We start from the raw sequence: 13,511 nt of genomic DNA, 5'->3' as shown, positions 1-13,511 counted from the left end.
TGTCAATGAGATAGTCCAACTTTTATCAATCCATATCATAGTCCAACTACAAAAATCGATTCAAACATGGGCTTATTTAACAATCCAAACTTAATCAAGCTTACCAAATTGGGTGACGTATGTCTCTCATAGGAACGGAACTATATGGAGCCCAGTCTAGCCCATATAGTTAGTGTATATATATATATATATATATTTATTGAGTTAATTATATATATTAATTGCAATTGATTGGATTTTTTAATTTATTGATATATATGAGTTTTATTTAAGTTATTTAGGCTTCTAAATTTTGTGTTTATATAGACCATTTTATTGAACATTCAATATATTGAACAATATATGCTATTGAGTACAAAATAACATCATAAATTCAAAGTAAATCTATAATTATGTACATTATCCCATTAAAAAAATTATACTTTATAAAACATAAAACAATTATTCAACTTATTTTAAAGAGAAATTTTTTTGATTCATTAACCCATCAAATTTTCAAAATATTTTATAATATATAATTTAATTATTGAAATAAATTCACTGTTGAATATAGAAAATATTTATAAGGATATTGATATATTAAAATTTTATGTCATTACCAGCATGATTGATATTAAATTTTTTTTAAAATCATAAACAAGTTATATGAATAATAAAATATTAACATAAATCTAATATGTATATTGACCCTATGAGTTTTATTCATATTTTTTTATGTAAAATTAGCCCCCTACCGCAAAATCCTGGTTACGTCCCTGATCTGTCAGCTCGTATGTCTCTCAGCTACTAATATAAACAATATAACTTTAAATACTAAACAGAATTTGGTGAATTTGGTGTGGCTGTGAAGACAAATGATTTTTGTACGAAAGTACCCTGTCAACAAATGCAAATATACATACAAAGTTTTCCCTTGAGTGTTGGTGACGCAGAAAATTGAGATAAAGACGATAAAAATAATAAGACTCGTCAACTTTTATGCTGATTTTTTGACAAATTTTTATGAATGGAAAAAGACGGTATATTATTCGAGTGACTCAAATTTTCAAGCTTGACCTAAGCTCCCAAAATTATCAAAATGCTAATAAGAATTAACGTGATCGGCAAATTATCACGTTGGTCCGGATTTACTCCATGTAGTAACAGGTGCGGGTTTCATATCATATCATGGTACTAAAAAGAAAATATTGTTATATATTAAAATTTAGAATTCAAAATATCGGATATTCGTTTCTAAAGATTATAAAAATATACAATATTAGGATTGCCGGTGTTAAACTTGAAACAGGAACGTATGAAAGACGCATGGGGCCCCAAACCATGTGATTTTAATCAACCAAGTTCTCTTCGGTATTGTCCATTTGTCCTAGCTAGCTGTACGGCAATCACTCTGTTCTTTTTTTGTCAAAAATTAAACTGGAAAAATTGTAACTTTCATATTATAAATTTGACTAATTAATTACATCGAGAATTAATTTATCGAAGTTTTTTTATATATATACCCATGAGTCTGTTCAATTGTATCATGTATATATATATATATCTATAGGAAGGAATTAATTTTGTTTCGCATAATAATAACACATTTGTATAGTATAAGTGGCACCAAGAATTTTGTTAATCGATGAATCTTTTAAAATAACAATAAAAGATTGAAGGATTTCATATATTAAAAACTGTGGTCTTCTTTGTTTCCTTTCCAGGCTAAAAGATTACAACACTTCACATGTAAGGCATTTAAGGCAAATCCAAAATGGATTCCTACCCACATATTCATTTTTGCTAAATAAATTTAGTCAGAATGTAAATATATATTTTATACACACAATGTGCATCCTGCATGTTAGTTTGATAGCAACACACATATATTATAAATATTTAAGTGAGACATATGAACTGGAATCACGTTTCGCCATGCATTTAATGTAAGGAGGATTAGTCTTTATCGTCGACTCCTTTTTCCCCCCCGGCATTTCAATTTTTTTTTAATCTATTTATTTTTTTTGTTATATGATTTTGGAATACTATTTGCCATTATGATATGATGTTTAATTTTTATCAGTAATTTCCTGTTGATAGAAGGAGGAGGAACCAGTAATAAGATATATATTACATATATTTTTGTGTGTTTGTACATTTTTCTGAAAAAACTATGGTCTTCAGTCTTCCCTTCTCCCAAATTGGATGCATTTATGTATCGTCACGTAATGCGGACCTTAGCTGACTAGCACACACAACACACACATATATATATATATATGTATATCAATCAACATTTCAAATTTTAGTTTGGGAAAATAACTTTTTTTTTTCAACCGACTAATCCAATTCCTTTTAACGGCCAATTAAATTTTAAATTTTTGATTTTGATACACTAAATCTTTTTTTTTTTTGGCGATTTTGGTTCATGAGTTGACTTTCCATCAGACAAGTAAATAATTCCCAATGTACGTCTGAATTTTGACGTCATGCTAGTATTTTCTGATATCGTATCAACCACGTACGCAAAATAGGATTGAAAACAAAAAATAAAAATAAGAGAGTTAATGAATCCAAAAAGGGAAATACAGATTCATCGAGAACTAATATGACTATAACAACATTGATTATTTCAACAAGCGTTTAAATTAACCTCACACGACATTGTTTTGAGCTTCAATTATATAATATATTCAGCCTACCAAAATCCAAAATATGAAAAATTAATAGACAAAAAAACAGTGTTCTAAAAAGCTCGCTTAAGCGACGCTTAATCTTGCTTAAGCTTTAATACGCTTAAGCTCGATTAAGCGATCGCTTATTAGAACGGAAGATTTCATTTGTTTTTTAAAATGAAAACATTTTTATAAATATGTATGTTTATAGTTTAGAATTTGAATTATCTATTAAATCATATATTTATGGTTAATCTAATATTTTATTTAATGTTTGTCTTAAAATAATTAAAATTATAGCAAAAATTGAAAATTCTTTTTCACGCTTAAGCTCGTTCTAATTAAGTTCGCTTAAGCTTGAAAAGCTTAAAGCTTAACCTCCACGCTTCGACGCGCTTCACGCTTTTTAGAACCTTGCAAAAAACTATTCGCTTTGATTAATAAATATATATTCTTCCTTAACCAAAATTTCCCTCCGAATAATAAATAATCAAACACTAACTCCTTTATAAGTTATCGGGCCTTTTCCGTTAATTGCTAAATATTTATTATCGGCACAAATAAATTTACAATTTATTGCGTGGGGAGACTGAACTAACTTGCTTGTTCCCAATTAAAATTAATTAATTAAATATTACCTTAACGTACTTGGTATATATTCGTTAATTATCGAGCCATATGAGTCGGATCATCATTTTATTTCGGCCTAGCTTAATTCGGTATGGTTCGCAGGTACAAAACCAAATTAAGTTCTATATAGGTCCGGCTCAGGTTGGCCGAAACATGAATCATGATTATATGAAATTAGGGAAAATATTATAATTTCCATGTTAATTTGTATGGCAACAGTTTTATAAACAAATATATATGATCGAATTCACGATTTTCAATCTATATAAAATTATGGACAGAATATTCATAAAATTGTAAATAAACAACAGAATAATAAATATGACGTTAAATATAAAAATATACATAATTGTTGGTGATCTAAATTAGTAGACCATATAATATGGCATGCAACAACATATAATTAACGTAACATCCAGTTGTACGTTTTCAGCCCATACATGGACAATTAATAACTGAAGAAAATTAAACAAGTGCTGAATCAACGTCAGTAGTTCCTGGAAAATTCAAGTAGAAAAATATGGAACCTTTGAGATCTATCTCCGAAGAAACACAGTAAATTAACCCCGGCCTAATCAATCATAATAATATGTAATAATAATAAAATTCCATCTAGCTAGAACATATCGGGATTTTCATCAAACGAGAAGTTGTTCAAAAAATCCTTCCCTTGATCATGTTCAAGCAGCAAGTTTTCGAGAACAGAGAGCGGAGCCAATGCCAATTCATGATCATTGGAGTCGTCGTCCCGTACTAGTTTTCTTTGGCCATGAACATGAACAACGTCGTCCGGGGAAGTAGATCTCGAGAACTCGGAAGTGGAAGATTCGAAAGACTCGAAACCGAAGAGGGATTCGAAAGATTCAGACAAATCGATCCCACTACTTTTGTTCTGATGATGATCATCGCTGAGATTAGAAGAATCAGTCGTCGTCCCGGCCACAGCATTGTTGGATGAATCTTGGATACTAGTACTGGAACACTTGGAATAATAATTATATTCTTCACATTTCGGCTTCTTTTTGTCCCAATCTTTGAGCAATCTCGCGATGTTCTCGGTGCTGGATGCGTAAGAAAAGCCCACCTGCAGTGTGGGATGTTTATTATTAATGGTCATCATCGTCGACTCATTGTTTTCCAAGGATAATGCGTCTTTAAGAGCTTGCTTGGCTGTGTTAATATCCGCTTGTAACCTTCTCTCCCACTGCCCTCTGGAAATATTAATGGAGTTGTTCGAGTAAACATTATCGGCACTACTGCAGCCAGATTCGTGGTGGATATTATTGCTTGCACCGATTTGAAGCTGCTTTTTCAGCTTCTTTTTCAGATGAGTGTTCCAGTAGTTTTTAATGTCATTGTCTGTTCTTTCTGGAAGATAAGAAGCTATGGCAGCCCATCTGCAGTACTCAAATTAATATATAATATCACAAATCCCAGATTCAGAATTGTTTTATTATAATATACAAGAAAATGAAATCATTAATTCGTTAATTACTTGTTTCCAAGAAGAGCTTGCAGCTGAATAATCATCTTCTCTTCTTGATCAGTGAAACTTCCCCTCTTAATCCCAGGCCGGAGATAATTAGTCCATCGAAGCCTGCAACTCTTGCTGCATCTCGTGAGACCTGTGAAATCATAATCATAATCAAGCAAAAGTACTACAAAAACGGCACAGAATATATATAATTTATCTAATCAAAAACAGGAAAAAAAAATATTATATAACCAAAATGAAACCTGTGTGTGTTGGAACAGACTTCCAATTCCCGGGGCCATGTTCTTGAACATAAGACACCAAAAGTATATCTTCGTCAGGAGTCCACGGCCCTTTCTTCATACCAATTTTATCGCAACATGGTGGCCTGCCCATATCGATCCCTTTAATGGCTCTTCTCTTTTCTTTTCTTGATTTGATTCAAGAAGAGAAAAAATATTATGTATGTTTCTTTTCTTTTCTTTCTTACAAGCTGTTACAACCACTATTAATTCCCAGTACCGATATGATCTCTCTCTTTTATATAATCTTTCTTCTTCTCTCCTCCTTTAATAAATTTCTTCTTCGAAACAGCTCATCAGACAATGGTCTCATGGGCTAAGGTTGTTTGTTTCATCTGCATATATAGGAAATAGAAACAATATTTTATAAATATATAAGCTAAAGTACAAAGAGTATTTCTTTTCTTCTTCCCTAGCTAATTTCTTGACGCTGACCTTAAAAAAGACAGAGAGCTCTACTAAAGAGTCAAAAGTTGACAGCAAATGCATTTACTGAATGCAGCAGCATCGGACTCTCTAAAGTCAGCTGTATATCATTTGCTCTTTCTTCTGTTGTCTGATGTATTACCCAAACCGCGTCCTATTTAATGCTTGCTTAATTTCCCACCACCCTCCGCAGATATATATATAATTGGGAATCCAAAACCCTAATTTAATTAGGGCTTCTCTTTTACACTCATAATAATATATATACTATCACACATATAATATGATCGTATTATATGTGATTTGTTATAATATTGTGTGTGTGGGTATAAATAGCATTATTATATTATATATGACAAAAAAGCTAAACATACAAATTACTCAAATTCATTCCTTTTATCTAACAAATCATTTCATTTCCTTCTCTCTCACTTTAATACCAAACATAATTGTATAACTTCATTTCAATTTGGTTCTGAGTGTAAGATTATAAGATTCAAAATCCACGCATCTTCTCGCCTTTGATTCGAGTTTTATAATAATTTGAGTTAAAAAAATATATATATGGTTATATTATCATTATCTTTCAGTTTATCATAACATAGGCAAGTGTTATTAATAATTTGAAAATTTTGTTTAATGAGATTAAATATACTTTTTCAAAAATATATATAATAAATTATATGTAGCCAATGTAATTTTTACTCGTGGCCCTAGCATGCTCTCTATTTACAAACTTGCTGTGGTAATAACAAATGACTGAGTTATAATTAATTACTCATTTACAGCCTTGACCTTCTATTTTCAATGGGGAATTGTTTTCAAGAAATCTTCGTCTCTTCCAAATATTGTATACATTGTGACTTGTGCAGATTCTTGAAGATGAGGTTGGATGAGATGATTACGATATATTAATTAATTAATAATTTTATGGAATATTTAATGTCAAGAAGATGAAGAAGATAAGGAAAAATAATCGGGCATTGGATTGATTGTCAAAACCCCAAATTTTTTCACATGAAATGGGGATAGTTCTCTAGAGGGGAAGGAAAATAAAAAAACAATATTAACAAATTATTATGTTATTAAGAACTGAATCGTGGATGTTAGTCCTATCTTAAGTTAAATTTTAAAAATAAGTGTAATGCGATAATTTGGTTTTTTGTGCGCTTTTAATCCTTTTTTCGATATGGTCATATGACATCAAAAAATTCGCTGACATGTCTTACAATATGTCACCACTTGACAGAAAAAAAAAAGGATAAAAGTACAAAATAAATCAAGCTATTGCACTAAAATCTATTTTTGACTAATTAGATAACCAAAATTAAATTTACGCGACTATACAAAACCAATTTTACTTTTTTTCCCCAATCAAAAACGAAGTTTACTTTTTTTTCCCTATCAAATATTACATTTCTCTTCTATGAAAATCATAAATAAAATTTAAATTTTATTGCTAAGGATATTGGCAAGTGGCAGCTATGATGAACCATCGACTCATGAGTTTGATCATGCTATTGAATTTTCCTTTTCCATGAATGTAGCATGTGGTATAATAAATGAGAAATTATGGAGGTGGGGGACCTCCTTAATTTCTTCTAGTAGAAAATTAATTACAAACCCTTAATCTCTGCATAATAATTAAGAAAAAATATTAACTATGGGATTATTGCAAACCCTAAAAAAGTTGGCCAGACATTCAATCTCAAAAAAAGGTTGTTATTTAAGGGAGAGAAGCGGTGCAATAAATCATGGCCGCATGGGGTTGTTGTGATAAAGATAATTGTACCATTATTACTTTCAAGAATTAATTGCTGGATCAGATCCCTTTCAATTTAGATCTACCCCTTAATATATACCCTTCATTATTTTATAGACGACGTGTTAAAGAAATACTCTCATTTTTACGTTGATTATAACAATTATGGTAATAATTCAAAATTAGCACTTTTGATGTTCCACAATTTTCAATAATAGTGGTAATTTTTGAAATATTTATTTATCATTTATACGGATAAATTAATGGTTTGTATTATTATATACTTATGAATATCACTTTATGTGAATTCCAAAATTTTGAAACTAATAAATGAATTAACATCTAATCTAAAAAAATATTATTTGAGTCGTCAATGTTAGGGAAACTTGCAACTTTGGTGTGTGTATTTTGTCTTTTTATATATATATATATATATATATATATATATATATATTTTTTTGTAATTACGTAATTTCTTTTGACATGGTACTGGTGTGGCAAATATTGTACCGACTTGATGCTAACGTGATGTTTACGGGTGTCATGTAACTTTAGTACACCGGTAGAACATGACTTAAAATGCCACAAAATGAAGTGAATATTTTATAATTTTTATTTTATATATAATAATTTTAATGGATCGTGTTATAATTATATATATCACTTAATTAAGTGTGACATTTGATCACGTATATTTATCTCTTTTTGATTTTGGGTTTATTTATTATATGGTGTTGATTCGTGATGTGGCCGACATGGTGCTGACTTTACGTCGATATGATGCTCATGACATATACAGTATCACATCAGTACTCTTGATGGAATAGTACTGAACAAAATCTATCAAGTGATATAAAATTCAATTTTAACAACGTCCAAAATTACGAAGAGAAAACACACGTAATGTAATTAAATTACAATTTTCCCTAAAAATTAAAACTTTATGAAACATCAACTTTATTAGAAAAATTTATAAAACGAATACCGTCTATAACATCATCTTAGATTTTTAATGAAGTGAACAAAATATATCAAGTTACCATTATATGGCTGCTATTTTATTGATGAAGGTAAACTCTTGGATCAGGAATTCGAGTTTGAAACAAATTTAATCATATTAATTATAAATTACTTACACAATCTTGAGATTAAAGCTAGTACAATATTTACTGTTATGAACGAGACCAAAACACTTTTTAAAAAAAATTTAAATATATTAAATAGAAATTAAAAGTCAAGCATTAATTTGGTGGTCCATGCATGCTTGATTTAATCCATGGACACTGCAAATCATGCATCATGATGTGCCGAGTGATCTAACTTTTAATGTTGCCTCATTATTTATCATTATAACAATAAATTAATAATGCTGAGAGTTTTAATTGTATCTGAGAAGTGTAACACTGTATTTTTCATTTCATTATTTTTGTCCGGAGAAAAAGCTACTTTGTAATTTAAAATTAAACTGTGTGAGAGCTTGCCGGCCAGCATCTCGACACAGCCTGTGTATGGTTTCTTTGACGTAATTAACCTTTCTTGGTTAATTGGTTCACTTGATGGCTGATGCTATAGTTCAGGTATAGACGGATAGTATCAAGAATAATATATACCCTCATGGTAAATCTAACGGGTGGGAGACAAATATATTTCCCTTACAAGGTATATATACAGAGTCGATCCTAACAATTTTTGAGTCTGAGTCTAACTTTTAAAAGAGGCCCCTAAATCATAATGTGCGTTCATATTCTTTTAAACTAATAACAATTTTTTTGATTTAAAAAATGTGCAATAGTCAAAATATTTCTATTTTAATTGAGTAATAAAATCAAACATGTACAAAATGATTACTATAAAACAACTCGTCTAATAGTTTAGAGCTAACAATATTCATCAAATTGTTCAGAAATTTTTTTCTCAATTAATAGCATAACCAATTCATTCATTCTTTTCTTATGACATGGTTTATTGAGGAAATGTTTTGAAAAGCTTTAAATTTGAGAAATTTTGTTTTTCACTTACAACGATAAAAAGTATAGTCAACAAGATTTTATAAGCAACGTGAGCATTTGAGAAATATCTATTTATTTTTTCAAGTAATTCACTACATCTATTGCCGATTTTATTTCTTTTGGTAATGAGAACTTCAAGAATGTTAACTCTGAAAATAAATCGTTCTCATTAATATCATAACAACCCCTGTTAGTCAGAAAATATATTTTTATATTGGTCAAATTACACTACTATATAATAAATTTAGGAAATAAAAAAGTTTTTTGTTTATATTGGGCACGAAAAAAATAATTCATATTTGAAAAAAATTATCAAGAGACCTAGGCATAATAAACTTCATAAATAAATTTATCAATAGAACCAGAAATAAAAAAAAAAATTTATATTAGGCAGTAGGAAAAGGAAAAATAATTTTCTGTGATATGAATGAAAAAAGCCCAAGAATAATTAATTTATATTGGATCAATTTACACTTTTATATAATAATTTTTTTTTTCAAAATTATGGGCCCGAAAAAAAATGGACCCGAGTCGAACGACTCTTCTACCTCCAAATAGGAACGGCCCTGTATATATATACGAACAAAAATTTATAAATATAACTCATTAGAGACCATTTAATTTACCATAAGGATATTACTTCCCAATATAGGGTCGAGCATATGAACATATCCCATTTATTGTGCATTTCTCAAATTTTTCTCCTCGTATATTGCTATATAGTGACGCAATTCTAACAAATAGGCTTTGCCACTTCAATAAAATACATCATACATGTCACTGTTTTTAGTAATTACCAAGCGAAAATACCAACATATATATGATATTAATTTGTTGTTCAAATTAAGATATTCGTGGCGTATTGATCATACATAATGTGTTGAACATGCAAATGTTGTTGGAGATCTAGTTACATATGGCCGTGAATGGTCTTACATCTGTTAATTTCAATTTTATCATGCAAATTGGACGCATATAACCGTATAAGAAACGGGTTACTTCATTTACAAAAAAAAAAAAAAAAAAAGAAAGAGAAAGAAAGAAATAAAGAAAGAAAGAAATAAAAAGAAAAAAGAACGGGTTTCTTTGTATTATTTTTTAAAAAAACTAATAATTAAAATTTGCAGAAAAAAATAATTAATCTTGGTTGAAATTTTTTTTATTTCGTATGAGTGTGGCAACTGCATGTTGTGCTAGTCTGCTAGATCCACAAAGTGTTGGGATACATGCGATAGTATCATGATAAAAGATAGTGATAACATCCTCTCATTTGATTAGTATTCGATGCACACACACACATATATATCATATATATATATATATATATATATATATATATATATATATATATTTATATATCATAATATTGTCTGTTGTAAACTATATAATTAATCGACACACTTACGATATTAGCCCACCCTATATATATATCGCTAGATGCAATATGTGAATTAATTAATTATCAAGGGAACATCTCATAGTAGTGCTCAAAGCTAAAATTAAGTCTTATAGCTGCTAATTAATTATATATATAACGCACAATTCATCACACACCTCATGGTGGGCACATTAGGTGGGCACGGTGAGTGGGCAGGATAGCAAAATTATATATATATATATATATATAATATTGTTTCAAAACAATGACAGAAGCTGGCACGATTTTTTATTAGAGAATATCTATGGTTTCAACTTTTGACATAAAATATCGTATTTTTAATAAATTGGGTCGTGTAAAACTTCGTCTCATATATAAATTACACCATGAGATTGTGTTAGAAGAGTTTTCGTGAGATAAAAATGAATATATTAGGTCTCTAAATTCACATGATGAGTCCAATTTTTCACTTAAAAAGATATTTTCTTATAAAATATTCATTACGACATCATAAAATGACAAGTTTTGTTCCCACTGTTTGCATTTGTTGCATGAAATACGGCTACTCGGCAGCATTCTACCCGCATTAACATGCATTAACTCAGGATTCAAACCCAAATAATTCTGATTCACCATTTGAAAATCATAAAATAATAACTTCCATTGATGCGAGGAAAGATTTGAGCAACAAAAATATCTTGACAAAATCAACTGTGACCGAGTCAACCAAACGAAGGGGACAGACTTGACAATTGGCGCGCAGTTGGTTAATAGTAAGATGTTACAGTAAACACGTGAAAACTGAGCTACGATATTATATGTGAGACAGTGAAACTATTAAGTGTTCAAATAACTATACTATAAATGAAAATTAATATTTAGCTTTTAATAAAAAATAATAAAAGTAAAATAAGGGGTTAGATTTAGTTTATACAGATAATATCTAACTAATTTCCGGTTCCGGTTCCCGTTCCCGTTCCGGTTCTGGTTTTGGAACCTAAACCAAAAAAAGTTACGATTTTTGTTGTGGAGCAACGGTTCCCATTTCCATTCCACGGTTCGTCCCGGTTCTTGATCGAATCTTTCAGTGAGCCGACAAAAGATTCTGCAGGGTCGAGAAATTGCAGTCCTGGGCCAATGTTTGGGCTTCTGAAGCCCACTTCATAAAAATGGGATTTCAACTCTTGAAGCCCAACAGAACTACTGTACCCAATGAAGTCCAAAGCAAGCCGCCCATTACTTGATGGGTGGCTGCCTGTTGGATTTGGACCATCGATTATTTTTTTTATTTTTGTATAAATATCAGAAATCAGAATCTAAACATAGATAGATGCCGTGGAGATCACTGAAGGTTCTTCGATAGCATTTAATGGAGAAACTTTAATAAGAAAAATATTTTTTTAGAAAAAAATAAAATTTTATTTGTCCATGCATTTTTTTTGTTTTGGACAAAAAAAAGCCCTATTTTATTAAATATTAGCCCCAAAACAATCCAAGCCAAATGTCGTGAAATTAACCTTTGCACAGGGTCAATACTATAATTTTATAAGGAAAATTTGAAAACTGCTAATATTAAAGTATGAGGTTCTTCATTTTCAATAATATACTAAATGATATTTATTATACATGTATATCAATATTAGTAAATGAAAGGTATTAGTATGAAATCAAAGATTTAAAGAAAAATGGCAATCCTAATTATCAAATATGTCGGTTCATTGATGTGAAATATGCAGATTGGAGCCAAATAATATATATTTGATTTGATTGATAGATTATAGTTTATTTGATTTGATTGATTAAATTTTATATAAGAATGATAAATTATCATTTTGTCCTTATAACAATAAATAAAATATGAATAATATTATTTATAAGGGTTTAATATAGTAATTTAAATTCAATAAGTTGATTGATGTAAAATAAATAATTAATTATTTGATTGATGTAAAATTATAATTATTAGATAGATAAATAACATGAAAAGAACGCAGGATTAAACAGTATAAATTTATATATAACTTATTAATAATCGAACCAAACAGAGCCAAAATCACAAACATTTATTTTTTACTCGACTCGAATTCTATAATTATTTGAAATAAAAGTAAAAAAAATATTATTTTTATATTTTTTTTAATATTATAGATATTTGTAATTATCACCAGATTGTATAGGTCCGCGGCAAGAGTTAAAAGGAAAGCCACAAAAACAGATACTCCGCACGGCCAAAAAAGATTGACATAACCCTATTTCTAACTTCAAAAACGCGTGGAAACTTTTAGTTGAAAATGTTTTTTGGGTATTTTTAATATTATTATTGAGATATATTAAAGAATTTTAGTAATTAAATAAATAGTACACTTAAAATTTATTAAGGTTTTATATAAAAATATAATTTTTAAATTTGTGTGGAATGATTCCTAACTCGTATGAACCAAGTGCCATCTTGTCGAAGAAGAAAACCATGCATGTTTGTGTTCCATTGTGTTGACTTTAATCGGTCATGCAATCCGGCGGTCTACTCACTCACACGCTACAAATTCTCCGTGATTTTCTTTGTAGTTTTCTGGAATATTCCAAGTTTTTATCTTTTTTCTAAAACAAGAAATTGTGAAGACTTTGTGAAATAGCTACAAAATTATTGCCTATATCACGATTTTTGAGAATAAAACATTAAAATCACATTGCCAATTTGAGAAGTTGAAGTCCAGTGTATGTGTATCATAATTTCACTATCTTATTCATATGAAGGATGTGTGCTATATGGAATCTACCAATATATATGTGTATATAGTAACCCAATAGGAAATTGTTGGTTTCATGTATAAACTTTATTATTTATACAATTAAAAAACACACACACACACGAACAA

General features: G+C 29.4%; 1 protein-coding gene across 2 annotated transcripts; it reads right to left on the bottom strand.

Moving 5' to 3' along the window:
* Positions 1-3,578: 3,578 nt before the first annotated feature.
* On the bottom strand, positions 3,579-5,637 carry LOC140863999 (myb-related protein 306-like). 2 transcript variants are annotated; one of them, XM_073267855.1, is made up of 4 exons: positions 5,496-5,637; positions 5,022-5,395; positions 4,780-4,909; positions 3,579-4,681 (listed from the first exon to the last, which is right to left on the bottom strand). In XM_073267855.1, exons 2-4 carry the CDS (start codon positions 5,152-5,154, stop codon positions 3,901-3,903), a joined length of 1,044 nt encoding a protein of 347 aa, XP_073123956.1. In that variant the 5' UTR covers positions 5,155-5,395; positions 5,496-5,637; the 3' UTR covers positions 3,579-3,900. The 2 variants fall into 2 exon arrangements, with proteins under 2 accessions (XP_073123956.1, XP_073123957.1); XM_073267856.1 differs by lacking the exon at positions 5,496-5,637 and having other exon boundaries at positions 5,022-5,463.
* Between the last annotated feature and the right edge of the window lie 7,874 nt (positions 5,638-13,511).

This window comes from Henckelia pumila, chromosome 4 (assembly GCF_033568475.1).
Source record: "Henckelia pumila isolate YLH828 chromosome 4, ASM3356847v2, whole genome shotgun sequence".
Taxonomy (NCBI): Eukaryota; Viridiplantae; Streptophyta; class Magnoliopsida; order Lamiales; family Gesneriaceae; genus Henckelia; species Henckelia pumila.
The sequence above is the reverse complement of the archived record's forward strand: the minus strand, read 5'-3'. Positions and strand labels throughout refer to the sequence as shown.

Excerpts from the sequence above, each read along its gene's own strand:
- LOC140863999 (XM_073267855.1), bottom strand. The coding sequence starts at position 5,154 with ATGGGCAGGCCACCATGTTGCGATAAAATTGGTATGAAGAAAGGGCCG. Across the intron at positions 4,910-5,021 it reads GTCTGTTCCAACACACACAG|GTCTCACGAGATGCAGCAAG; the intron begins GTTTCATTTTGG and ends ATGATTTCACAG. Across the intron at positions 4,682-4,779 it reads CAAGCTCTTCTTGGAAACAA|ATGGGCTGCCATAGCTTCTT; the intron begins GTAATTAACGAA and ends TGAGTACTGCAG.